Source organism: Trichomycterus rosablanca, chromosome 11, assembly GCF_030014385.1.
Source record: "Trichomycterus rosablanca isolate fTriRos1 chromosome 11, fTriRos1.hap1, whole genome shotgun sequence".
In the NCBI taxonomy this organism is placed as follows: domain Eukaryota; kingdom Metazoa; phylum Chordata; class Actinopteri; order Siluriformes; family Trichomycteridae; genus Trichomycterus; species Trichomycterus rosablanca.
Genome location: NC_085998.1, coordinates 11482515 through 11502451, shown reverse-complemented (window position 1 = coordinate 11502451; position 19937 = coordinate 11482515). Strand labels below are relative to the sequence as shown.

Sequence of the window (19937 nt, the reverse complement as noted above, 5' to 3'; positions counted from 1 at the left end):
ATGTTAAGAAAGAGCCATGTTGTTTACTTGTAAATGAAATATATTGATTATTCAATTTCTGTGCAGCTTCTGGCCACCTCTTGGGCATGTGCTCACTGTAGCGAGTGCAACAATTATTTACAGTTTGTATTACAGCCATATTAGTGTCTAAGCACACAATGTTAAATAAGCTGTTTCTTTGGAGCAGGAGGCAAGATAAAATAAATCATTTAAAAATGAATTGAGTTTCAGAATGAGATGGGCTACGTATAGGTAAACAATTGGTCTAATACCCCAAATTGAGTCAATCAGCCAAAACGCAACATATGGACTATAGTACTGGGGTACAGGTATATGTTTTCAGCTTAGCAAGTTAAGGAAAGGCCATTTCTTGTTACAGCATAACTGTGCCTCTGTGCACAAAGCAAGGTCTATAGGGACATAAAGAAAAGCTTTAATATATATATATTTAGCTAGTTCAGAATGCTGAAGCCTGTCTTGTTACCATGGAAAGTCTGGCTCTTATATATATATATAAGATATACTGTATATATATATATATATATATATATAAACAAACTCCAGTGGCCTGTACAGAGCCCTGACCGCAACCCTACTGAACAGCTTGGAATGAACTGAAACATTATTTGAGGCTTTAATGACCAACATCAGTGCTCAGCCATGTAAATGGGCACAAATACCCACGGACAAAATATGAAGTTTTGTAAGACGCCTTTTCAGAAGTGTGGCTGAGGTTACTGTTTTAATACCATTGTCCAACAAGCTAGTAGTCATGTGTCCCAATACTTTTGGCCACCTTAAGCCAAACTGCTGCAAAAAGCTAATTGTTTCTAAGCATATACGTATATATCAAAGCTGTAATTACTAACAAGGCAATTTTACTCACTGATGACTTTTCCCCCCCATCAAGACAAATATGTTTATGTTTGTCTGTCTAGAGTACGGGCAAATTGCTAACCCATTGCTAACAGGTGTATAAAATAATTTTTTTTAAATAAAGGCTCACTTTTGGTTCTAGGATCTGGGGTTTGAATCCTCAGTGATGCTATTTGCCGGCCATGCATCTACATATAGACATGAATGTCCGAAGGGAGAGGGGATGGCTGAGGTCCTGCGATGGATTGGTTTTCGGTGGTCCCTGCACTGCAACCCTGACCAAGATAAAGTGGTAAAACATGAAAATGAAATAACATGCTTTTAATTTGGCAAATGCTGCTTGGGTGCACAAAGCCAGGTTCATTAAGACAGGGTCTGTCAAGCCTGGCGTTATATTAACCTCCATGGTTTTAAGCATGGAATAAGCTGTTCAATAATTGCCTTCCTACATGGAACAGTGGTTATATTGCCAGGGTGGGTAAGACAACATTGTAACCTTAAGCTTCTTTGAAAAATCAAATGTAATCAAGGAACCACAAAAAATAAGTATGCTATAAACTGGAAGCTGCTAAAACATGGGTGACACTGTCCATAGTCATACAGGCTTTACATCACCATGCGCTTAAAGGCTGTCTATGTGAAAAGTACACAGGACGTTTGATAATATGCCTTTCACAACCCACATCTTGTAAAATTACATGATAAATATAAGTACAACAATCTTGCAAAAGCATTATATAAAATAAAATAGCTGAACATTTGCACTTTCACTTGGCTTACAAATTGTTTAACAAGCTGGGTTTATTAGCTGTTGATAAACAATATATTTTTTAAATGAGTGCATTATTTCATCCCTCCGTTTTCACATTGCTAAATTAGCTTTACAGCTTTGGTCCAAAACTAAAGAAGTGAACTTACTTATCCAAACACGTTTGGACATTTTACAAGTTAAACTGGTGCTTTAATGCAAGGACATAAGTAGCAAAGACTGGTTTCTTCATTTGAGCAATGAATAATAAATAGCTGACCCAGTCTTGACCTTTAGATATTTGTCTCTAGGAAGTGGCTCTGTCGGAAGGGCACCGGCTAAGTTAAGCTTTCCAAGCACGTACTGCGGTAGAAATGTAGCAGTGTGAGTAGATTTCTGCCATGTCTGAGATTGCACAGTCTTCCAGAACAGCAGGTCCGATGACTAACTTCCAACTGCTTGGGTTGTTTTATGTAAGTTACTGGCAGAGTTGCATAAGGGTTTGCTTCCACTCTCCTATTCACAGTTGAATTACTTAAATGTGTTTTCTTACTTATTCTGGGTCTAAAGGGACAGCTAGGTCAAGAAACACCTAACCATGTCACCCATGGTCAATATTTGGTTGGCATTGGACCAGAAGCCTTAAAATAAAGATATACTTTATGGACCTTCTACATATTTCAAGGGCAGTAATAAAAAGGGGCCAGTGCCCCCCCCCTAAATATGGTGCAAGTCAAAGGCTTTGTATTTGTTTATTTATGTACAGTATAAAGCAAAAAAATTAAGGCTAAAATCTCACAATGTGTTTACTAGTTTACAGAATAGAACAAATTGTAGTGATTTAATGTTAAGTGATTCAAGTAATTCATTAATGCATATAAAGTATTTATTTATAAATAATGCACAATGCTTTTGTTTTTATTTATTTTACCATTTATATTTTATGCTGTTATATATTATAGTTACATGGGCATAATATGTATGGGCAAAAGTATTGGGACACCCTGCTAATTTTTGAATTGTTTCAGCCACAATAACTGCCAAGACATTACGTTACATTAGCACATGCAACATTTAGCAGACACTTATCTAAAGCGACTTACAGTTATGACTGAATACAATTTGAGCAATTGAGGGTCAAGGGCCTTGCTCAGGGGCCCAAGAGTGGCAACTTGGTGGCAGTAGAGGGGCTTGAACCAGAAACTTTCTGATTACTAGTCCAGTACCTTTAAGGCCTCAGCATACTCAGCCCTCACTGAAATGGTAAAGAATCATCACTTCGCCGCTCAGGTGGCACAGCGGTAAAAACACACGCTGGAACCAGAGTTGGATCTCGAATACATCGTATCAAATCTCAGCTCTGCCTGCTGTCTAAGGCTGAGCGGCCACATGAACAACGATTGGCCTGTTGTTCAGATGGGCGGGACTAAGCCGGATGGGGTCTCTCTCATGACCGGTGCAATTACGACCTCTGCTGGCTTATTGATGGTGCCTGCACAGAGATGAGAAAAGAGTGCTCTCAGGGTGTGTCTCCATACACAACGCTGAGCTGCACTGCACTCGTCAAAGTGTAGGTGATAAGATGCATACGGCATGCTGCCAACATGTCGGAGGGGGCGTGGGTTAGCTTCGTTCTCCTCAATCAGAGAGGGGATCGGCATTGGTGGAGAGGAAGCATGACGCAATCGGACAAATGGACGCGCTAAAAAAGGGAGAAAAAGGGGAGAAAATGCATAAAGAAAATAAACTTTAATAAACATTACTCCACATAACTTTACAGCTGCATGTGTACATAGGGAAAATTATTTATCACTAACTCGCTGACATGTTTGATATCTTACTTACCTCATTTGGAAACAGATTAAAGATTTTATGGAATATTAACAGTTGTTCCAAGCTACCGCACCCTGAACGAGCAGAGCAGCCTGTGGCACTAACCGCAGTGAGGATGATACCACATTCTTATTCATATTCTCAGTACAGAATGCTGTATTTGTCAACCATTGGTCATAGTTGTCTTGGTGTGATAGAAAACATTCCTGTGCTGCCTGGCATCTATTTATAGTGTTTATGCATATGTGGCGTGGGTGTGCTGGGCCGTGGTTTTCACTGGGGTTTATAAATAGCTGGAGCTAGCATTATTTCCACTGCCTGCCTCTGATGGTCATCAATCACATTAAGGTCTGGAGAGAACGGGAGCTTTGGCAGTGTACAACGTGCTTCCAAGTGGCCTCTCCTTTCCGTTCTGAGTTATTGCTGAATGAAGACGGAAGTGCAGGATAAATGTCAGATGATGAGGGATGAAAAAGGAAGATGAGTAAGGAGTGATGAGGGGATTGTGGAAGTGTGAAAGAATGGCAGAATAATTTCATATATTTCATATAAGTTTTTCCACTGGACACTGAGGTGTGGAACAGTTATAAATCCCAAATTATCTAGTATTTATTATCAAGCTACCAATACCATACCTGGTTGGTCTTTCTGGCAACAGCTAAAGCTAGAAATAATGCAAGCCATTGATTGGTAAAAGTAATTATCAGACCAGTCATTTTTCTTTGGGAAAGTAATATACTTCTTAAGCTTAATGCAGCAAGACCTGTATAGCATAGAACAGAAACAGAACAGTTGCATTGTGGGTTAGTAAACATGCCCAACAATAGGTTTTGTCCATACTTACATACAGTGTATCACAAAAGTGAGTACACCCCTCACATTTCTGCAAATATTTCATTATATCTTTTCATGGGACAACACTATAGAAATAAAACTTGGATATAACTTAGAGTAGTCAGTGTACAGCTTGTATAGCAGTGTAGATTTACTGTCTTCTGAAAATAACTCAACACACAGCCATTAATGTCTAAATAGCTGGCAACATAAGTAAGTACACCCCACAGTGAACATGTCCAAATTGTGCCCAAATGTGTCGTTGTCCCTCCCTGGTGTCATGTGTCAAGGTCCCAGGTGTAAATGGGGAGCAGGGCTGTTAAATTTGGTGTTTTGGGTACAATTCTCTCATACTGGCCACTGGATATTCAACATGGCACCTCATGGCAAAGAACTCTCTGAGGATGTGAGAAATAGAATTGTTGCTCTCCACAAAGATGGCCTGGGCTATAAGAAGATTGCCAACACCCTGAAACTGAGCTACAGCATGGTGGCCAAGGTCATACAGCGGTTTTCCAGGACAGGTTCCACTCGGAACAGGCTTCGCCAGGGTCGACCAAAGAAGTTGAGTCCACGTGTTCGGCGTCATATCCAGAGGTTGGCTTTAAAAAATAGACACATGAGTGCTGCCAGCATTGCTGCAGAGGTTGAAGACGTGGGAGGTCAGCCTGTCAGTGCTCAGACCATACACCGCACACTGCATCAACTCGGTCTGCATGGTCAACATCCCAGAAGGAAGCTGACGCACAAGAAAGCCCGCAAACAGTTTGCTGAAGACAAGCAGTCCAAGAACATGGATTACTGGAATGCCCTGTGGTCTGACGAGACCAAGATAAACTTGTTTGGCTCAGATGGTGTCCAGCATGTGTGGCGGCGCCCTGGTGAGAAGTACCAAGACAACTGTATCTTGCCTACAGTCAAGCATGGTGGTGGTAGCATCATGGTCTTGGGCTGCATGAGTGTTGCTGGCACTGGGGAGCTGCAGTTCATTGAGGGAAACATGAATTCCAACATGTACTGTGACAACCTGAAACAGAGCATGATCCCCTCCCTTCGAAAACTGGGCCTCATGGCAGTTTTCCAACAGGATAACGACCCCAAACACAACCTCCAAGATGACAACTGCCTTGCTGAGGAAGCTGAAGGTAAAGGTGATGGACTAAACCCAATTGAGCACCTGTGGCGCATCCTCAAGTGGAAGGTGGAGGAGTTCAAGGTGTCTAACATCCACCAGCTCCGTGATGTCATCATGGAGGAGTGGAAGAGGATTCCAGTAGCAACCTGTGCAGCTCTGGTGAATTCCATGCCCAGGAGGGTTAAGGCAGTGCTAATAATGGTGGTCACACAAAATATTGACACTTTGGGCACAATTTGGACATGTTCACAGTGGGGTGTACTCACTTATGTTGCCAGCCATTTAGACATTAATGGCTGTGTGTTGAGTTATTTTCAGAAGACAGTAAATCTACACTGCTATACAAGTTGTACACTGACTACTCTAAGTTATATCCAAGTTTTATTTCTATAGTGTTGTCCCATGAAAAGATATAATAAAATATTTGCCAAAATGTGAGGGGTGTACTCACTTTTGTGATACACTGTATATACACCAATCAGCCATAACATTAAAACCATCTCCTTTTTACACCCACTGTGCATTTTATCTGCTCCACTTACCATATAGAAGCAATTTGTAGCTCTACAATTACTGACTGTAGCCCATCTGTTTCTCTGCATGCTTTGTTAGCCCCCTTTCATGCTGTTCTTCAATAGTCAGGACTCTCCCAGGACCACTACAGAGCAGGTATTATTTAGGTGGTGGATCATTCTCAGCACTGCAGTGACACTGACATGATGGTGGTGTGCTAGTGTGTGTTGTGCTGGTATGAGTGGATAAGACACAGCAATGCTGCTGGAGTTTTTAAACACCTCACTGTCACTGCTGGACTGACAATAGTCCACCAACCAAAAATATCCAGCCAACAGCACCCCATGGGCAGCGTCCTGTGACCACTGATGAGGGTCTAGAAGATGACCAACTCAAACAGCAGCAATAGATGAGCTATCATCTTTGACTTTACATCTACAAGGTGGACCAACTAGGTAGGAGTGTCTAATAGAGTGGACAGTGAGTGGACACGGTATTTAAAAACTCCAGCAGCGCTGCTGTGTCTGATCCACTCAGACCACCACAACACACACTAACACACCACCACCATGGCATTGTCACTGCAGTACTGAGAATGATCCACCACCCAAATTATACCTGCTCTGTGGCGGTCGTGTGGGGGTCCTGACCATTGACGAACAGGGTGAAAGCAGGCTAAAAAAAAGTATGCAGAGAAACAGATGGACTACAGGCAGTAATTGTAGAACTACAAAGTGCTTCTATATGGTAAGTTGAGCTGATAAAATGGACAGTGAGTGTAGAAACAAAGAGGTGGTTTTAATGTTATGGCTGATCAGTGTAATACCAAAAGCAAATATATAATTATTATACTATTCTTCACTCAAAATGAAGCTTGTCAGCAAACAATCTTGCTAACTTTAGCTAGTTGGTTACAACAAATGCTATTCCAGAGGTTCAGCAGTCTATTACGCTAACTCATCACTGCCGAGATCTGGGTTCAAATCTCAGTTGTGCTCTCAGCTGGCCAGATGTCTACATAGACATGATTGGCTGTGTTTGAGAAGGGGTGGGTAAATAGGTAAAGCTCTGCGATAGTGTTTCCCAGTGGAACCAGACCTGATGTGACTCTAACCCAGCTAAAGCAGCTGAAGTTAAATGATTGTTACATCTATTGTTGTAGATACATTTTAAACAAACGCCCAGAGCATTTACATTGACAGTATAGTACTTGGTGTTGGGTTCATATTTTATTCAGTTTAGTTATTTATTTTATTTTTTTATTGGTAGGGTTAATATGTGTAGTCTAGTGTGTAACCAAGAGCATAAAGTAATTGTAAAAAAAGGATAAATTTAAACCAAGCACTGTTTGAACAAGAGCTGGCTCAATACCACTTATGTCTGATACTGCAAATTGAGTATCTGCTGATACCGAGTCATTTCTTCTCTCAAACAACTAAGCAGTAATGTCTCAATGCACCATGGTTAAACTAGCTATCTAAATAACAATGCTCAGACTGTGAAACAAATATTCTAAAGGAATAAATACATAACCTACAACATCATACTTTATGCTTTACAGCATGTTGTCCAAGGTGTCTACAATTGAAAGATGTGAATGTCAGTCAAATGCGATGGACCAGTTAGAATTGATGCAGAGTTGAGCTTTTCCCTTAAAGTTCTGTCACGTTTTCAGATTATTAAACCCTGCTGGATTTTGAAGAGGACATCTTTGGCTAAACGGGAAATGGTGTAGTTTGTTTTATTTCATAACACTAATGAATTAATCGTTGAGGATGTGAGATATCTCCAAGCCGGGACAAGACAATCACTTCTTTATTTCAGGTGAGTGATTTAGCATTTAAAAAGTGATTTTTATTGTGTTTAAACAGTGTTTTTAGATGTGGCAGTAGTAGATGATTTTTATTGTGTTTAAACAGTGTTTTTAGATGTGGCAGAAGTGAATGATTTCTAAAATGCTAAAAGTTTAAGTAGATCAGTGTTTTAACTTCTGAATGGCTGTTGCAGATGATTTGTAGATCAGTGGCACATCCAATTAATGATGTCATCAAGATGCACCTTGTTACGGCAGTCGCTGAGTGAGTGGCAATAAACGACACTGTTGGAACGTATCTTTGTGTGTTATTTGCTTTATGCACAAACAATGACCTTATTTCCATTAAGTGTTATTTACAACAGTATCGGATTACACTTTTTTTTTTTCCTTCCAATATCCGATCCAGTGATTTGGGCCAATATTAGACTGATACCAAGTATCGGATAGGTGCCAGCTCTAGTTTAAACACAAAAAAATATACACTAGATGCTGCTATTCCAAAAACAAAGAACTGTTTTAGTATAATACTGTTAAAATTTGCTTAATAACAGCTATTTTTTACAGTGGCCAAAACCACATCTTGCAAATCGTGCTGATTTTTGATCAGTAAATGTGCTCCATGTAGGTTTTCTACACGAGTATAAAACTGAAAACAGTGGGTGGAGATCCAAATATTGCAACATTTTACTGGTAAATTTAGAAAGGTACAACACACATTTAGAAAGGTTTGTTTTTATTTTTAAGCACATGCAATTTATATAGATTAAAGGCTGATGCCTATGCCAAACAAATAAAATACAATTAATATACCAAGATACTAAACCTCAGCCCATGATTCGTGGATATATAACCAGGGTTCTGTAACTTCAGCCCAGTACACAGTGAAATATGTGCCTTCCCTGCATACACATCTTATTAAAATCAACATTCACTGACCACACTTACTGGTACCATTCTGTACTAGACTGGTTGATGTAAACTCCTAAGAGGGAGAGATTTGCTCTAGTTTAGCTTTTTTCTCCTAAGAATGTCCTCACGTTACCCTGTTCCCTTTACCTGTCTCTCTGTTGTATACACTTTCTCACCTTTGTTTCTTTTTATTAAGCTTTCCAGCACCTTGCAGCATAGGACAGCACAGAGTCAGGGACAAGCAGATCTTATTCTGACATTCAGGGTCAGCCATGCTTTGTTATTCCACACAGAAGAGCGAGCATGCACACACACACACAGTTTCTGCTGGACACACACTTACACACAGCTTCCGGTTTATATAGATACAAACGTGCAAATATGATTGGGGGGGGGGGGGGGGGGGGGGGTAACGTCTCATAGAACTTTTGAGACTTAATAATAATAATTATTATAATTATTCTGGTCTGAATACCTGATGCAACTCTCCTTAATTTCCATCCGGGCTTGGTACCATCACTGACGGCGCACTGACAAGTCCACCTTTCGATGGCTAGGCTGTTTGATGATAGTGTGAAGGAACCAAAACTCCAAGGAAAACCCACACTGACATATAGACACACAGAACCTTGAGCCAGGATTTAAGCTTATGATAGAGCTTTGATGCTACTGTATATGGTACCACAATACCTGATGTTCCACGTACACCATGTTTAAATCTTCTTACGCAGTTGCCAGTGTTCCAGAGAACCAAATATGGTAAAATGTTCAGAACTATGCAACCCTCCTTAATTTACATCCGGGCTTGGGACTATCACTGAGAGCGCACTGACAAATGCACCTCCCAATGGCCAGGCTGTTTTGCCACCTTACTGCTCTCTTCAGACACAGCCAATCATGTCTGTCTAGACTCATGACTGGCTGATAACACCACTGCAATTCACAGTGAATATACTGCTGTGCCACTCGAGCGCCCTATAATAGCCCAGTTTACACAAGTATTTATAAAATTTTAAATAAGACAGTCTGGAGTTCTAATATTGCTTGAGACGCTAGTGGAATTTACGAATGGATGAATTGCTAGTGATTATGAGGACTGACAGAAGTTCTGTATCAGCTGAATAAACTGATTAGGATGGGCTATAATGCTTTAAAAGAACAGCAAAATGTGCAAATGTGCAAACTATTCAGTGCTTAAAAAGTTAAAACCATGACTTTTAATGTAAACTGAATAAGACCTGAGTAATATGATTAGCCTGACCATTCAAGTCAAGCCAAGTCAAATTTATTTGTATAGCGTTTTTTACAATACTGTCTCAAAGCAACTTTACAGCATCCAGTACTGACTGACCAAAAACCCCTGCTGAGCAAACCAAGGGCAACAGTGGCTAGGAAAAACTGTAGTTAAAGAAAGAAACCCTGATAAGAGCCAGATTTTCCATGGTAACAAGACAGGCTTCAGCATTCTGAACTAGCTAAAGCTTCAATACACTGCAGGACACCCAGCCTGCAACACTTTGCAGCTGTTCAATCTAGAGGTTATAAAAGCCTATGTTGGGAGAACATGGGTTTTAGTTCTGCTGTGTTTCTCAAATATTGTGCATTACTTGTTACACCAAGGTGCTCAACTGTAGCTTCTGGGTTCACAAAACAATCCTGAAGCGTTTGGGTAATATTAGTCATCTTCTCTCAGGCAGACTAAGTACCTGCAATGGAGCTAAGCTATTGTTTGACTACTGCAATGTACAAACACCACAATCATTAGCTTGGTAAACAATGCAAACTGTAATTACCCAACTGAAGGTGTGGATGATTTTAAGAAGTGGGACAATTAAACAGTGCTTGGTTAGCAGTGTTAACTTTGTTAAAAAGGTGGGTTTAAGTAATTGTACTTGCAGGTTTATATCAGGCATGCAGGCAGTTGTGCTGGGAGTCAAAGGACCTGAGTACTGATGGTTGATGGTATTTGAAGTCCTTTGGAACGGTGCTATTTTGAATATGGGGGGAGGAGTGTTGATATAATTGTGTTAGTGTTATTGAGGTTCTTGAGGTAATTAATATAGAATTATTTAAACATGTAATGATGTAAAGTCTTGGTCTATCCTAGACTAATGTATTTTAAATAATGGTGAACTTGTGGAAATGCTGAGTTACCTGTAGTTGGTTTTGTCCAGTATTTAAGGAGCAGACTTCAGCCAATGGGGAAAAAGAGTTTTTTCTTTTGTCATGGTGGAGATGTAATAGCAGGGCTGTAGTTGAGAAGCACTTTAGCTTAAGTTTATTTTAAATTGTAGCTTTTGGGTTTACAGAACATTCATGAAGCATTTGGGCAACATTAGTCATCCTCTTTCAGGCAGACTAAGTACCTGTAACTGAGCTAAGGTCCACTTTATGGTATAAACATGTACAATTTTAAAAGAGAACAAACACAGCCCCTACAATATCGTTTGACCGCTGCAATGTACAAACACCACAATCATTAGCTTGGTAAACAATGCAAACTGTAATTACCCAACTGAAGGTGTTGATGATTTTAAGAAGTGGGACCATTTGTTATGTTTGGTTAACAGTCTTAACTCTGTTGAAAAGGTGGGTTTAAGTAATTGTACTTACAGGTTTACATCAAGCATGCAGGCAGCTGTGCTGGGAGTCAAAGGACCTGAGCACTGATGGTTGATGGTATTTGAAGTCCTTGGACTGCACCATTTTGGAACGGTGCTATTTTGAATGTATGGGAGAGGGGGTGTAAATTATCCTTTATATGGTGTTCTAATATAATTGTGTTAGTGTTATTGTCTTAAGGTAATTAATATATAATTATTTAAACATGTAATGATGTAAAGTCTTGGTCTATCCTAGACTAATGTATTTTAAATAATGGTGAACTTGTGGAAATGCTGAGTTACCAGTTGTTGGTTTTGTCCAATACCACAGAGTATTTAAAGAGCAGACTTCAGCCAATGGGGGAGACATAATGGTGGTGCTGTAGTTGAGAAGTACTTTACTTTAAGTTTAATATAGTTGAGTTAAAGTTTAGTTTAGGTCTTATCTGTGGTTTGGTATATCTAATTAAATTACTTTTCTTTATGTATGACATTGTGCACCTTTTATAGGACTTGGAGAAATACACTGATCAGCCATAACGTTAAAACCACCTCCTTTTTCTACACTCACTGTCCATGTTATCAGCTCCACTTACCATAACAAAGCACTTTCTATTTGTACAATTACTGACTGTAGTCTATCTGTTTCTCTGCATGCTTTGTTAGCCTGCTTTCACCATGTTCTTCAATGGGATCCCCACAGGACCACTACAGAGCAGGTATTATTTAGGTGGTGGATCATTCTCAGCACTGCAATGACACTGACATGGTGGTGGTGTGTTAGTGTGTGTTGTGCTGGTATGAGTGGATCAGACACAGCAGCACTGCTGGAGTTTTTAAATACCGTGTCCACTCACTGTCCACTCTATTAGACACTCCTACTTAGTTGGTTCACCTTGTAGATGTAAAGTCAAAGATGATAGCTCATCTATTGCTGCTGTTTGAGTTGGTCATCTTCTAGACCTTCATCAGTGGTCACAGGACGCTGCTTACAGGGCGCTTGTGGCTGGATATTTTTGGTTGGTGGACTATTCCTAGCCCAGCAGTGCTGCTGTGTCTGATCCACTCATACCACCACCATGTCATTATCACTGCAGTGCTGAGAATGACCCACCACCCAAATAATACCTGCTCTGTAGTGGTCCTGGAAGAGTCCTGACCATTGAGGAACAGGGTGAAAGCAGGCTAACAAAGCATGCAGAGAAATAGATGGACTACAGTCAGTAATTTTAGAACTACAAAGTGCTTCTATATGGTAAGTGGAGCTGATAACATGGACAGTGAGTGTAGAAACAAGGATGTGGTTTTAATGTTATGGCTGATCAGTGTAAATCACCATTACTGCATCACAAATTCCTGATCCTGATCACCGATCGCCTCTCCTGTAACAGTACCCGACACATTTAGAAAGTTTTTGTTCATCCAAAATGAACGATTCCTTTGTGCATAAAGCGTATATAATTCCCCCTTCATAACTGTTATTCTAACACCATCATGTCTTTAAACAAACTGTGCTGCATCTATTTCTCACTTTCCATCGTGTAAATAAACACCCTTACATACACACACACACACACACACACAACCGCAAACATATGCACACATTCCTCCTTTCAGCTCAAATGTGACATTGGCGTAGACACACAACCCATTTGTATTCTCATCACTTCACTCCACACACGAACACATACAATGGAATCTTTTGATCTTGTTACCATGGCAGTCGGTTGAATACAGTAGGAATCCAGCTGATGGCAAAGTGCTTACATAACGATTGCGGTGCCAAATCCTACCTAGTGGAACGTATTGCTCCCCCTCCTCCTCGCTCATCTCTTTGATGATCGGTGATTTTTTTTCCTTACTGGAGAGAAAAAAAGTCTTTTGCCACCTGTAATGTGTCCATTTTAGTGATGCAGAAATATTGTCATGTGGTCGAAGGCAGATTTATCTCACCATTACATTAAGTACCCTCACCCTGTGAGCCTGCACCACCACTAACACCCTTTTAGCCTCCATCACAGCACCGTGTGACGAGACAAAGACAAGAAGAAAAAGAACTACAGCTTCATTCAACAATGTTAACTTTGGAAGGGCTGGTATGATTTATGCTAACATTTTAGTATTATCTACGTATTTTCCTCATCGGTTCATCCTTGTATGGGGGAGTTGAATGCTAACCAGGGTAGGAGGAGGTCCTCAGGCAGACAATGACCCATGGAGACTGATTTGGACAAAAGTTTGTTTGTTTGTTTATTAGGATTTTAACATCATGTTTTGCACTTTTTGGTTGCATTCATGTCAGGAACGGTAGTTACTCGAGTCTTGGACAATTTAGCGTCTCCGATTCACCTCACTTGCATGTCTTTGGACTGTGGGAGGAAACCGGAGCACCCGAAGGAAACCCACGCAGACACAGAGACACATGCAAACTCCACACAGAAAGGACCCGGACCGCCCCACCTGGGGATCGAACACGAACCCAGGACCTTCTTGCTGTGAGACGACAGTGCTACCCACTTAGCCACCGTGAGAATTAGCTTTTCCAAAGTGGTTCCACTGTGTGTCCATTTTTGTGATGCACAGACCCTGTAATGCTGTCTATACCAAGGGTACCACACCATTACATTAAGTGCTAACTTGTCTTCACCCTGTAAGTCTGAACCTTTGCTAACACCCCTTCAGCCATCACAACATGGTGTGAAGCATGATGTAACAAGTCAGCAACAAATGGAGACGAAGCCAGAGCTCTAATCCACACTGTTATCCCCAGAGAGGGAGGTACAGTTTAGACTGGGTACTTCACATTCTTTATTCTCTTCATTATTAGGATATGGATCTATTTTAGGGATGATGGATCATACTCTGGGTAATGGTAAGTTGGGATGATTCTGAGGACCCCACCTAACCAGCAGCCCAAGGGAAACACTTGAATGGCATTAGCTCTACTTGCTGAAAGCACATATGTTCTAAAATGTCCTAAAATGTCTTACTGTTGTTACAAAACTTTGTGTTGCGACCTAGAGAATGGTTAATCATTTACCTTGTAAAAAAGATGTACATTTAAATTTAATTTGAAATATATGGGGATTACATTTTAGTTCCATTATATTTTCATTTTGTACATATTGTCCATATTATCTCATTTATGTTATTAGTTGATATAAATTGTAGTCCAGCTTAAAATGGCAGTAGAGCGCACTTGGGAAAGGGAAGGCGATTGGAGCTGAACTGAAAAAAAATAAAGTTGCCAACAAAAGAGAAGACGGAGTCATGTCTGCTTTAAGGGTGCAACAGAGGTGATACTTGGACCTAGAAACTGGCCATGTCGCTGTAAGTCATATTCACAGATATTTATGTGTCTGAGTTTGTATAGTTAAATGGAGATTAATCTTGCCCTACATTCCAGTAATTTTAGCTTGCCAGTACCATGTGTGCATTTACCTTTGCTTACACCTTTTAAGCTATCACAGCACAGTAACTTGTACTGTAACATGTACTGACATCAATTATGAGGCAATTATATCTATTCTATTTCCCCCAATATAAAACAGCAACAACTGAATAATATAGCATTGGTTAGATGTCACATAGTTTAGTGTCACATTGTTTATGGGATGTGAAGAAAAATCCATATATTTCTATAACCATATATTTCTTAATATTTCCTTGCTGATAGCACCACCATTTTTCCCTATTATTAGTTTAGCAAATTAGATGATATCCTGTGCAGTAAGGCTGGCTACAGGAAGCACGTATAGCTGTTGAACAATACTTTATTTACCTATAAGGTTGAATACTCAAGTGTCTCTACTTTCCAGATCATATTAACAAAGATGACACTCTTACCTAAAAATTATGGCTTGGTTCTTGGTTATACCTGCATGTTTAGCCCAAAGAGCAACTTCATCAGTACTTGCTGAGCTTTAGTCTAGATTGCCTGGAACGCTAGAATAAAATTAACAAATGTCGCTAATTCTATAAAAAGTCTTTAATTTAGTATCTGCAAAGTCTATAGTGAGGGTGGTCGGTTTTACTAATGGGTGAGGGTGGGCTGTTATCCTATTGGTAACACGTATATCCATACAACAGCATAAAATAGAAAACACCTGTACATGGTTAGGACCAATCTTCCTTGATACGCTTCATTAATGAAGTATCTATCTATCTATCTATCTATCTATCTATCTATCTATCTATCTATCTATCTATCTATCTATCTATCTATCTATCTATCTATCTATCTATCTATCCATCCATCTATCCATCCATCCATCCATCCATCCATCCATCCATCCATCCATCCATCCATCTATCTATCTAAACACCCTTTAAGGTATCACAGTAACTTGGGTTAAACATGTTCTGACTTCTCAGTTATGAGGCAATTAAATCTATTTTAATTCCCCTAATACAAAACAACAACAACTAAATATTACTCGATGGTTTAGATGGCGGGTACAATTTTAAGACCTACATACAGAGTGTCACATTGTTTATGGGATGTGAAGAAAAATCCATGTGTTTAATTTAATTTTTTTATATTTCCTTGCTGATAGTGCAAATGAGATGAAATCCTGTGCAGCTTGGCTGGCTGCAGGAAGGCTGAATACTTAAGTGTCTCTTCTTTATAGATCGTATTAACAAAGATGGCCTGGTGGTCAGTTTTAGCTGCATGTTTAGGCCAAAAAGCAGTTTAATCTGAACTTGCGTAATACTGAACTTAAGTCTAGATTGCCTTGGATGCTAGAATAAATCCACAAAAGTCACTAATTCTTAAAAAAAGTATTAAATTTTGTATCTGCAAAGGATGGTCGGTTATACTAATGGTAACAAGTATATCCATACAGCAGCATAAAATAGAAAACACCTGAACATGGTTAGGACCAATCTTCCTTGATACGGTTCACCCAGTTCCTTGTGTCCCAATTTGCCAAATGTGTTGTAACAACCTTAATTACTTTGGTACACAATCATCACACTTTGTGCAAAAGTGGGAGCTAGCTGACAGTATATGTGAGGGAAATTATTTGCAGTAGCCATAAACATTGTAAAAAACAGATTTACATGTTACATCTTGACTCCACTTGCCTGAAAAAAACCCAAATTCCACTAGTGTTCCCACCTACTTATTCCAAGTCTGCAAAGTGTACAATGAACCTTATTTTATAGACAATTCAGGTCAACTTAGGTATTTCGGAAATGCCTTTAAATACCTCAAGTCAATTGCCCTATTACAGAATTACAATATCTGACTTTTAAAGTACCACATTGGTACCAAATGTGTTATTTTTTTCTAATGCTATTACAATATAACTGAAATTGTAAATAATTAATTTTGCTTCATAGTTGGTATGCATACTAAAAGAGCAAAGAAATCTAAATTAATAAAATATATTTATATGCCTAACCATTGCCCAAAGTGCTTTAATATTAAGGCGAAATATTATTATTATTATTGTATTTCTTCTCTGTAAAATGAATGGATTTAGCTTAATGGTTGGTATGAATACTGAGTTAACAAAAAGTCGAAAACATGTACATTTATAAGCCTAACCATTGCCCAAATATCAATGCATAATATTATTTTTTCCCTCTCTGGTACATTAATTTATAGCATAACTATAAAATGTAGTACAAGGTACAATTAGCTTAGCTTAATTTACCACGCCAACAATACAGGGGTGCCCCACTTTCATATTCAATTTCTTTTAAGTGTATGGTAGGCTGTATTTTATGGGGCCTGGGTTAATGTTAGTTTTCCTAGTAAATACAACATTCTATAAAATACTTTCAAGTCTTTAATCCTATTCCAGATTACCAAGCTTTTCTGCTAAGTCTCTTCCCAGAGCAGATACCAGTACAAGACCAAAACCGAAACAAATCCAGAAAACTCTCCAGTCTTACCTCCCGCAGCTCCCTGGCCACATCTTTGAGCTCTGTAAGGATTCCTTCCAGCTGCTCGATCACCATCTTCATGTGGCAGCGGATGCGCTCTCTCTGGCTGGGGATCTCAGAGGGTTCCTGGGCAGGAGCTTGGCTTTTGGACATCCTTCACAAGCAGAGCAGGGGCGGGCGGGCGGAGGGATGAGCACGGAGGCAGGCCGGGCCGCGGCCCATGTCTGGGGCCACCAGGAGCCGCAGTGCTACTGATCCGATCGCTGATCCGATCTCGGGCTCGGGCCACACAGGCGGGCTCCAACATCTTAAAAACACCCGCAGAGCCAGGAGAGCTGGTGGGGCCTGAGTGCAAGCCTCCTCCCGCACGACACTGTGAAACGTCCGAGAGCTCCGGAGGAGAAGAACGGTTGGGGAGACGCTGGAATCATCGATGAATGTTTAAAATCCCAAAAAAAAGTGTTGGGCAGGGTGCAATCCAGAGACAGAGAATTAGAAAGAGATAGAACTATACTAGGGACTGGTACTTTTGAATCGATACATCATGAATGATTCAATTTTTATCAGATGTGCAGTTGGTTTGAGATATATTGTTGATCTTTAAATGTAGTTACTCAATTAAATGTGTAGGTGCCTCAAAAGATCATATTCATTTATGGAAAAGGCTGAAAAGAAAGAGGCACTGTGATTGTTAGTGGTTCAATTTTAACACCCACACGAAATGTGGATCGGAAGAAAAGACTCATCAGCAAATTCATTATTTTTGCTTTTAAAAGTTAGGAAAGGACAAGCTTGATTAAAAATGCTGCCTTAAAACTATGTCATTTTATAAAGGGAGCAAAAGGCAGCAGAATCCGGAAGAGTAAATATTCCAGGTATCTTGAAATTGTAGTTAGGGGTTTGAAGGACCTAGACCAAGCAGAGAACATTAAAGATTAGCTTATATTTCATAAATAAATACATTGTTTCAGCATGCAAAATTTAAAGATGTCTTTCTGTTTTCATCTTTACTTTAATCATTTAATAAATGCATGATGAGCAAGCTAAAAAAAACTATACTCACAATAGAAGTCCTCTGAGGAAGAGTATTATGAAGACCTTTTTATCAAAAGTAACAAATGTAGTCCAACTAGAGCTTTCAGCACCATTAGCATGTCCTTGATCCAAAATGTCCTGTTGTGCCTCTTCTCATGGTGATTGAACAATAGCTCTCCTGGTACTTCAGAAAACAATTTTGCAAATTGTTGCTGAGTTGCTTTTATTTCAGGTCCTTATAAAAGTGTATAAAATCCAGTCCACTAGAAAAATGTTTCCTGGAGAGTAGCACAATTTTGTAGAAGTGACCCAAAAAAGGTAAATTCCTTGGTGTTTTACCAAGGAAGATTGAGAGGTGAAGATTGGATGCTTCTCACATGGCACCTGGGCTTGAAGTATGGTACATCTACTCTCGCTCCTTCAACTTTTTAGTCGATATTTTGCTACTTTAAACCTTCATCTTTTGTCCTTTGTAGACAGAACTTTAACAGCACCAGGAAAAAGAACCGAAAGCAGTGCAGGTACAAAGACAGCAAGGAAGGGAATAAAGGAAGCTGGAGTCCACCGTCTTGGCCTTGGACAGTACGTAAAATAACCTAGCAGGCTGAGGGGGACAAAAGGGTGACCTACTCAATCCCATCTGCCCAGGTTACAGATGGAAAAAATTTTCCTCACCCTTTCCCTTATCCCATCAGTGCCGTTGCAGACTCACTTATTCCTCTTCAATCACACACAGTGACACACACTCCCTCACATGAACCTTATACACTCACATTTAATTTTCTTTTCAGTCTGCTACCTCCCTACCTCACTAAAACCAGTCCATCCGGGATGATCTCGCTCATCATCTGAAGGAATAGTAGAGACAAAAAAAAGAAGACAGGGTACGAGAGTGGAACCCTGGAACTCCTGTCCTCGAGGAAACCTGTGTTGCTGCGGCGATGACAGATTTCTGGTGCTGATGCTACTGCCTCCGTCTCTACGGCGACGCCTCCCCTTGTCCGTGACAACAGCCTGGGTCTGAAGAAGAGATGTATCCTCTGTCTCTTAGCGATAGCCCCATAGACAACATACGCACCCCATTACGTACATATCCGTTCCTCTCTCTTTCTCTATCTCTTGCTCTTCACTCTTTGTCCCTTCTTCTTGCCCCCTCACTTACTGGCGGATGCAGGTTGCTAGGAGCAGGAGTTTATCGAGTGGCTCAGGTGGCTGCCAGAATCGACTCTCTCTCTCCCTCTCTCTTGCTTTTCCATTCTCTCTTTTTTCTCGCTCTCCCTCTCTCTCGATCATGCTCCAGTCGTGATGGGAGGAGCCAAAGAGCTTAAACAGACAGCAACAGCTAACAGTATCTGCTGCCTCTCTCTCCCTCTCGCTACCCCTCTCCCTTCTTTCTCTTATTATTGTAAATTGTATCCCGTACTGCATCTCTTCATTTCCCAATGGGCTGTTTCTCCTTCACCCCTCACACCACTTCACTTTAGTTACATTGGTGAATATGTGCTATGCAAAGAACCCTGTCTAAATATGGCATGACAAATGTTCTCCTAATCCCTCAGCTATACGTACATACATTGTTATTGTGCGTATTTATCTATCTGTGTCATTCCAGTGACAGAACATATCTTTTTTGTGTATAAAGGCTGTTCATTTAACAAAGTTATCATTCAAAGAACTGTACATATCACCTGAACCAGGAAGCTGCATAAACATTGGTGATACTGCCTACAGTCAAGGAAG

The 19937-nt window shown here is 40.1% G+C and overlaps 1 protein-coding gene across 1 annotated transcript in view; it reads right to left on the bottom strand.

Annotated features, from left to right (window-relative positions):
- insyn1 (inhibitory synaptic factor 1) overlaps positions 1-17659 on the bottom strand; it is a 107001-nt gene extending 89342 nt beyond the window's left edge. Inside the window, exon 1 of the mRNA XM_063004445.1 lies at positions 17172-17659. Coding sequence (XP_062860515.1) covers positions 17172-17315 — 144 coding nt within the window. The 5' untranslated portion in view covers positions 17316-17659. The remainder of the gene's footprint in view (positions 1-17171) is intronic.
- Positions 17660-19937: the final 2278 nt, after the last annotated feature.